Raw genomic sequence first — 8457 nt, 5'->3', positions numbered from 1 at the left:
AACAAATAAAGGATATTTCATCAAATTCTGACAGACTGAAGGTGTTAGGGTGCCAATCTTTTCCATCTTCCTGGATTTCAAACAGAATTCCCTCCTTTTCATTGACAAAGGGATTATGTCATCAACTAGAAAGCCAGAGAGGGACCGAGCAGTTTAGGATCTTTTCTGAATACTTTTGCTGCCATCTTGTGACCTTACCAGGTATTGCAGACTAGAAGAACCTTAAAGTCATGTTGTTGTCAAAGAACTGATGAGAAAGACGTTTGACAAGCTTAATATATATGTTAGGGAATAGTTTGGCTATAGAGAATGCTGGTGGCATGAATTTAAATGTTTGTAGCTTCATGCAGTGATGAAACTGAAATCATAATAGGGAGGGATTCTTCTATCAGATGGAAAGATGAATTAAAAACAGCAAATTACAATATGTAAACTTGTAAAGGAATATTATAGACAGTTTTCAAAGCTATAGATTGATCTGTAAAGATGTCAAGCAGCTTCTAGATGCTTAAAGGAAGCAGTAAGGTCAGTTTCCATTCTGGGTTTTTAGCATTAATAAGGCAACCTGCTCCAAGGTGAGTTTGAGGTCTTAAAGAAGTCAACATAGAGAATTTTTTTTTACCAACTTTATTTAGTGCTTTTCTACTCTACCTGAACATTCAAAGCGCTCTATACAGGTTGTCTCATTGACTCATTCACACCTGTTCATAGAAGCCCTTTCATACTGATGAATGCATCAGAGAGAAACTTAGGGATAATGTCTTGCCCAAGGACATTTAGCATGCAGTCTGGAGCAGTCACGGATCAACCCAAAAACCTTCTGATTAGTAGATGACCTGCTCCACCTCCGCAGCCACAGCCACCCCTTTAGGGTTAAAGAATCATTTTGAAAGTCATGTCCATAAAAGGTACAGTAAGTAATTTTTTTAGGTGATTTGATAAAAAAAGAAAAATGTTGTACTTCTAAATACACAATTCATGTGTTCCAACAAATTGATACATTGTCACAAACTTATCATTTATCTATTAAAAATACATAGGAGCTGGTGTCATTTTGTGGAAGCTGCCATCTTGACCCACCATCTGGAATACACTGGCTGAGATGGGCATCGCCGCTCCGCCTTTTTACATTTTACATAACTGGCTAGAGACTGGCCACACTTTATACATTAGTTTTAATTTAAAGGTCATAAATAGCTCTTTCTCATTATATATGACCATTTAACATATGTACATGTATATTTTGGTGATCTCTTTCTCAGTATGTTTTTCTTCTTATGTTAGTTTGGAAATAAGCTAAGATTAAACCAGTTAATGTTAGGCTCTAGTGTCCTAAAAAAAAAAAAAAAATCACACTTTTCCCCTGATAAACAATTTGATTGCATTCTCACATCGTATGGGAGTTCATTTACGACTAACAGCCAGTTCAAAGAAAGTTTCACCTACATGGGCAAACAGCAGTGATTATCAACAGAAAAGTTCAGTATATAATAACAACTGACCTCAGTATTGCTGCTAGTGGACAGAAGTGAGCGTCACTGACTCATATCAGACTCCTTCTTTAGAGTTTTACTAAATGTGGACACCAGCTAAGCTAAACGGCTGACTGACAACAAAGATGTATTCTGCTTGAACCATGTCACAGCATCCACTTATTAATTAGTGAGAAGAACTTAACATATGATTAATGATAGAAATCCCCAATCTGATGCTGACCCTTAATGGACCTTAAATTAATGGCCTCGTGGTAGCAGTGCTCTAAGTCTGAAAACAAATGTTTTACTAGATTAATATCACAGTGACATTGTGACACTGTAGCTAGTTATAGATTTAGGCCATGGCTTTTATGCTCAAGGTGGATTTAAGGCTGCTGATGATACCATTTATGAATAATCTGATTTAGAGGGGAAAAAAACCCAATGACAACAATGAAAGTATTTGCATCTTGAAATGGATCCAGCACAATTTGTTGCAGGACTGCTGAAAGAATCTTGTACAGTCTTAGTTTTTTGTCTAAAGTTTCTGGATCCTGGAAAAAGTTGGAGCTGGAGAAGTGGAAATGTCAACATGATTTCCAAGAGCTGATGGATTACCAGAAGCAAAAAACTTTGGGGGATTTATGTAGCTAACCTGTTTATATGGGCTCAGGAAAACATGGCTCCAACTCTGCTCAGGCTTGGACACTGTGATTTTGCCAGCAGCTTGAAAATCAGAGATAAATTCTGATGGAATAGTTCAATGCTGGAAATTAAAAACCATCCGGCATGTCATATAACCCTGTGAGACATATTGAAGTGAAGGCCAAGAGGTATTTGGTTAGCTGCCACATCTGGGGCTTTCTGTTATGTGTCTGTTCACTACAAACAATTCCCAGTTTCTGGAAACAGCATTATCTACACTCTACTGTGAAATAGAAACAGTATTAAATTCATATTTCTATCTGTGCAAGGCATATTAAAGTGTTTCCATCACATGCAGCATATATACCTCATACTGTTGACAATTCATTGATAGAAGCAGTGAGACAGGAGGCCTGAACATCCTCATGCTGATTAGCTGAATTGATGTCAGGTGTGCCGCTGCAGCAGTCTGCAGGGCTGTTAGCTGGAAAGAGAAGAGATTTTTTTCTTCTCCCCTCTTCTAGTCCACACAGCAGAAACAGATCTAAGCACCTGTGAAATGAGTAGCAGGTAATGTTTGTTTTGGCCTTTTCATTATAACTTCAAGCCAGAAAAAGTCAGGCACAGAGAGGCCACATAATACTTGAATCCTTGACTGGTGTTGGTTGTTTTGTTAAATCACAGTACTACTGATTTCAGAATACGTTCTGTGTTAGCGTTCATCCGTTCCCTGGCCCGTAAGAAGCCTTTGGAGCCAGCAGGTGAGCAGTCCAACTTCTGCCGATGCTTGACCAGCCTGGATCTGATTGGCCTGGGTGTTGGCGGCACGCTTGGAGCAGGGGTTTACGTGCTCTCAGGGGAGGTGGCGAGGGAAGTGGCTGGTCCTAGTATCGTCATCTCTTTCCTGGTTGCTGCAGTGGCTTCAGTCTTTGCAGGGTTGTGCTACGCTGAGCTTGGTGCTCGTGTGCCAAAGATGGGCTCGGCCTACCTTTACAGCTATGTGACTATAGGAGAAGTGTGGGCATTTGTGACTGGCTGGAATCTGCTGCTGTCCTATCTCATTGGTAAGTGGAATTCAGGGGGCACTATACATCTTTACCATGTATTTGACAAAATACATAAATGCAGTATGCCAAGTGATGTAGTTGTGCATCAAATCCAGTTTTTGCAGTAGTTTATGGTAGAAAGTGTGAAAAAACAGACAAATGTTAAAGCTGACACTGCCTGAACTGATTTATTTTTATTTGATTCTATTTGTAGGGAGTTTGATCATATTTAATATAAAATATTTGATATTTACTTCTTTACACAAGATGACCCTTAGTCTCAAATGTTTTGTAAAAGCTGATTTTATTCAGTTTTATTTGTATAGTGTCAAATCACAACAGTCACATTGAGGCCTTTTATATTGGTAAAGACCCTACAATAACAATTAATGGAGTTATCTTCCATGCCTTGTTTTTTGAACTTCTCCTTAGAAACATCTAGTATAGCCAAAGCCTGGACTGGAGCATTTGATGACCTGATACACAATGTTATGGCTAAGCATCTAGGGGAACACACACCAATGGACTCACCTGGCTTGGCTGAATACCCAGACTTCTTTGCTGCTGCGCTGATTATGTTGCTTGCTGGTGACATTTGCAATTTTGACATGAAGTATTATTTGTATCATAGATGGAAAAACATTCTTAAAGGTAAAGTACATCTGTTTATATCTTTCCCTCTGTTTTCAGGGGTGCTTGCATATGGTCTGAAGGAGTCTGCAATTGTGAATACTGTTTTTACAGCAGTAAATGTGACTGTGTTGATTTTTATCATCACTTCTGGCTTTATAAAAGGAGATCTCAAAAACTGGCACATCAGTAAAAAGACAGTTCTAAATGCAACTTGGGAAATTATGTAAGTTTTATTTATGCTAATTTTCATTCACATTCTGATAGATTTTTTTTTTTTCGTGTACTGCAAAAGTCAGTTTTAGGTTTCAGTTTATATTTGAAAATTTTTACTATGCTGGGCACAGTACTGTGAAAAAGTATTTACCCCCTTAGTGGTTTCATGTTTGTCACACCAGCATGTTTCAGATCATCAAACAAATTTTGATATTAGAGAAAGATAACAGGGACAATATGTACTACAATCAAGTTTTTACAATAACCGGTGATCTGTCTTGATCTGTGGAAGAATTTCAGCCGACTTTCCTTTGCAGAACTTAATTCAGCCTTCACACAGGGTTTCCAAGCATGAACTGCCTGATTTAATGTCATGCCACACATTTTGTAACTTCTATCTTGTTAGTCCACAGAATATTTTTTTCAAAACTCTTGGAACTCTTGCTAGACTAATTACTACACACGTTTCTCATAGGCTTAGTTAGATGGTTAGCATTTTTCCCTTAAAATAAAATATTTGTTCAATATTAAATTTGTTTGATAGTTTAGGCTTGCCAATTCTTCCTTGTTTCTCAAGTTCTCCAGTTTCCTCTATTGTGTATTTATTTTTGGCATACTGGAGTTTAACATTGGCTCTGGTTCATTCCTTGCATGCCCTTTGCACACTTGGATGATTCATAGGTTTGTGTTAAGTGATCAACAAAACTCTGAAGATAGTCAGGTACGAGGAGTAGACAGGAATTATTGAAAAAGCAACCAGTGTCCAAAGAAAAACTTTGAAAGACCTTCAAGAAGACAGGAGAACTATTTCTTTAAACAAAAACAAGATGCCCAGTCTTACTTTGGGAGCAAAGTATAAAGAAATGAGGGGTAATGGAGATCTAAAGAGCTTAGTAAGAAGAGGTAGCTTGAATGGGGTAATGGAGACTTTTACACAGTACTGTATATTCATAGCTGCCTGCCACCACGTGAGAATGCTTATCCCAAATGGTGAGGAGACTTGATCTAAATAGACAATCCGATTTATTTCATTCACAACTTTTTTTCCCCTCTTTGTGCTCTTTATAGTTTCATGGTATATTTAAGATTTCTCAAATTGCTCAGTCATATGTATAACTTTTATACAAGCAGAAAACCAATTTGTCTGATAGTATGTACATCATTAATGTGGATATTTCCGTTGTGATATCATGTCATGAAACTACTGTTGCTTTTGTGCAGGAAACTTGAGCCGAATGAAACTGTTGACTTTGGTGTTGGCGGCTTTTTCCCCTTTGGTTTTGATGGAACTTTGGCCGGGGCAGCAACCTGTTTCTATGCTTTCTTTGGATTTGACTGCATTGTTGCTACTGGTACGGTACTCTTGAGTAGGATTAACTTTGTTACCTTTCATCTGGCCACAAACATTTTGCCCTGTGAGGTTGTTTATTATATTCCAGTCTGTAATGCACTATGTGGACAAAAGTACCGGGTCACATCTCTTAATTATTCAGTTTAGTTTGTGAAATTTCTTCCATCCAGGATATTCCACATTCAAATGTAAGTGGCATTGCAAAGTACAACCACAGTAACTTAGCTACAAATTGGCAGGAAATTTCTGAGTAAATTCTGAGTATGCCTATTCTTCTACCTGGTGAATTTTCAGAAAACATCAGGATATATGTTGTTGAAGCAAAGGAAAGAAAACAGCCTTTAAGTTCTGAAATAAATGCTTTCCAAGAGAAAACTATGTTGTGTTGGGAAAATTCACTGTGAGCAGAAGCAACTTCCGGACTACAGAATACTCAATTTGCATGTTTGTAGAGTTAATAATAGTGATGTGGTTGCAGTGTGACGACACCCTACTTTTTACTCTATGAGCTGTTTTAAAATGGTTCCCTATGGGAGACAAACGGGGAGAAAGCTGTGCTTTGATGATATTTGTGAGATGATCGTAAATCCTATCTCAATGAGAATAGCACTGGATGAAATAGAACTACGATAGAGAGATGGTTATCAAAACATAGCTATCGTGTGTGTGTGTGTGTGTGTGTGTGTGTGTACACGTATATTGAAAAAAATAAATAAATACAAATCCCTAGCAAAAGTTTAAGACCACTTGAAAGATGGCAAAAAATCGTATTTTGCATGGTTGGATCTTAACAAGCTTCCAAGTAGAGCTTCAACATGCAACAAGAATAATAAAATAAAATTATAATAAAAATCACTCCACACACTTTGCTATCTGGAAATCTCGTGGACAAATCTAGTTTTGATGACTGCCAGGAGAATGTTGCCTCCATTGTACTAACTCTTAAGCTTTGGAGGTTGGATAAAGCTATAAGACTGTCTGTGTTTGGCCCAGGCGCTTAGTTCCAGGGAAGGGAAGTCTTTGTGGGAACAGTTTGGAAAAGGCCCTTCTCTGTTGCGGCGCCGTTTTAGGAGACCAACTCTATATTGATGCCTGTAGGCCTAGAATAGGATGTCATAAATTTCCTGTAGGTGTAATGTGCAAGTGACTCAGTACTTTTGTCAGTATAATGTTTGTGCTTTTGTTGCAAAATAATCTGTTGGTCTGTTTATTTGATTGTTTTGGCTCATCTGTGTGTAGATCATTTCATTATTAGATTGTTTGCTGAATCAGGAAGTGTACGTCTAATTCATCTGCTTTTCTAGGAGAGGAGGTGCAGAACCCACAGAAAGCCATACCTCTTGGGATTGTGGTATCCCTGCTTATTTGCTTCGTGGCTTTTTTTGGCGTGTCGGCTTCCCTGACACTTATGATGCCCTACTATCTGCTTGACGCTCACAGTCCATTACCTGTGGCCTTTGAGTACATTGGCTGGGAGCCTGCAAAGTATGCTGTTGCTGTAGGATCCCTTTGTGCACTGTCAACAAGGTAATGATCTGTACACCTGTAAAACACTGAGTCAGTTCCAATTGCTAAATTCATTTACACAATTGTTAAAACTGCATGCTTAAATTTACTTTAGTGCTACAGAAATCTTTTCTTTCTTTTTGTTAAATTGTCGTGCACAATTGCCTGATTTACCTGAAGAAAAAAAAAGGTTCTTTGCCCCTCACTGGCATCAGGGGGTGTTGAAATTTGACCATTTTTCTAAAAGCAGCAAGGGCAATCTGTGATGATGTAGCCTGTAATGACTTCAACGCAGTGGAATACTTGACCCCATTTGCTCAGGCTGACTAGTACTAATCATGATTAATATATTGCCTTGTAAGCTATACATAGATTTGGTGTAGTATATATCGTATGTGAAACTAAATACATAGTATGCCAAGTTCCACACACACACATGATAAATAGAGCTAAGTAATGGACTGTTTAAATACTAGAATTTAAATCACAGAAACTGGAGAAGTTGTCGAACCAGATGCATGTTAATTCATTCACATGCACAAATGCCACAACTACCTGCGAAGTCAATTTCAATGACTGGAGTTACCAGAGGAATAGCAGACTGCTTAAGGCTGCAGCTCCATGAACATAATCTAATAAGCCATTATTTGGCTTATTAGTTGTCAAAAATGAAAATAATTCAACCTCAGTACAACATGATGATGGAAAATATCCAGAGTCCAGTACTAACCATCTTATAGGCAACAAAGTAAAAAGAATGGTAGAAAGAAGCTCTCCTTATTGTCAGAAATCATAGTTCAGCTCTTGTTATAAGTGGCTTTGCTTGTCTATCCTGTATGTGTTTGTGCTACCAAAGCCAAATAAACGGCATATAAAACTACATCTCATTCTTTGTTGTAGTTATGGCTCATCTGTGAAGTCTGTGATGTGCAACTTGCTGTACCTGTAATTTCACGTTTAAAATGCAGTTGATACGTCATTCACAGTTTGCTGGGAGTGATGTTGCCAATGCCACGGGTGCTGTATGCCATGGCCAGAGACGGCCTGCTCTTCAAGCCACTCAGCTACATGAGTTCCAGGCAAAGTCCTGTCTTGGCTACATTGTCCTCAGGAGCTGTGGCTGGTAAGGCAGCTCTTTTTAACCCCTAGCAAATAGGTTATTAACCAATTTCAACTTTTTTGGTGTTCACGAAATCAAAAACAGGTGCAGCAGAGGGGCAACAATATGTCAACACCCAAAACTGGAATTATTTTGTAGGTGGAGGCTACTGACATAAGCATTCAAATGGTTCCAACCAGTAAATCTAACATAGTGTCTTGATGCATGCTCAATTGTCCAGGTAAATAAATCTCCCACTGAAAACGTTACGTCCAGATGGACAGAATCAAACTTTTGGGACTAACATAGATTTTCTGTTACCTTCTCACTTTTTCTGAATTTGTAAAGCTGCTTTACACCCTCTTCTGCTTTATTCGTTTGAGGCTTTATCTTATTTAATGTTGTAGTTGACATTGATGCCTCTAGTTCTGCACACAGGGTCTTTCTGTTGCTCCTTGACAAAATGTCAAAGCAAATTGGTGTCTAAAC

General features: G+C 38.3%; 1 protein-coding gene across 1 annotated transcript in view; it reads left to right on the top strand.

Annotated features, from left to right (window-relative positions):
• The first annotated feature begins 2533 nt into the window (after positions 1-2533).
• The window catches only part of LOC102213880 (cationic amino acid transporter 2-like), a 14442-nt gene continuing 8518 nt past the window's right edge, over positions 2534-8457 (top strand). The window contains 7 exon segments of the mRNA XM_013914035.1: positions 2534-2690; positions 2820-3184; positions 3599-3754; positions 3857-4022; positions 5234-5364; positions 6668-6890; positions 7856-8123. Of these exon segments, the coding sequence (XP_013769489.1) occupies positions 2680-2690; positions 2820-3184; positions 3599-3754; positions 3857-4022; positions 5234-5364; positions 6668-6890; positions 7856-8123 (1320 nt within the window). The 5' untranslated portion in view covers positions 2534-2679.

Source organism: Pundamilia nyererei, unplaced genomic scaffold (genome assembly GCF_000239375.1).
Source record: "Pundamilia nyererei isolate P.nyererei 1_Seehausen unplaced genomic scaffold, PunNye1.0 scaffold00168, whole genome shotgun sequence".
Lineage (NCBI taxonomy): Eukaryota > Metazoa > Chordata > Actinopteri > Cichliformes > Cichlidae > Pundamilia > Pundamilia nyererei.
Note: the sequence above shows the minus strand (reverse complement) of the source record. Positions and strands in the feature narration are given on the sequence as shown.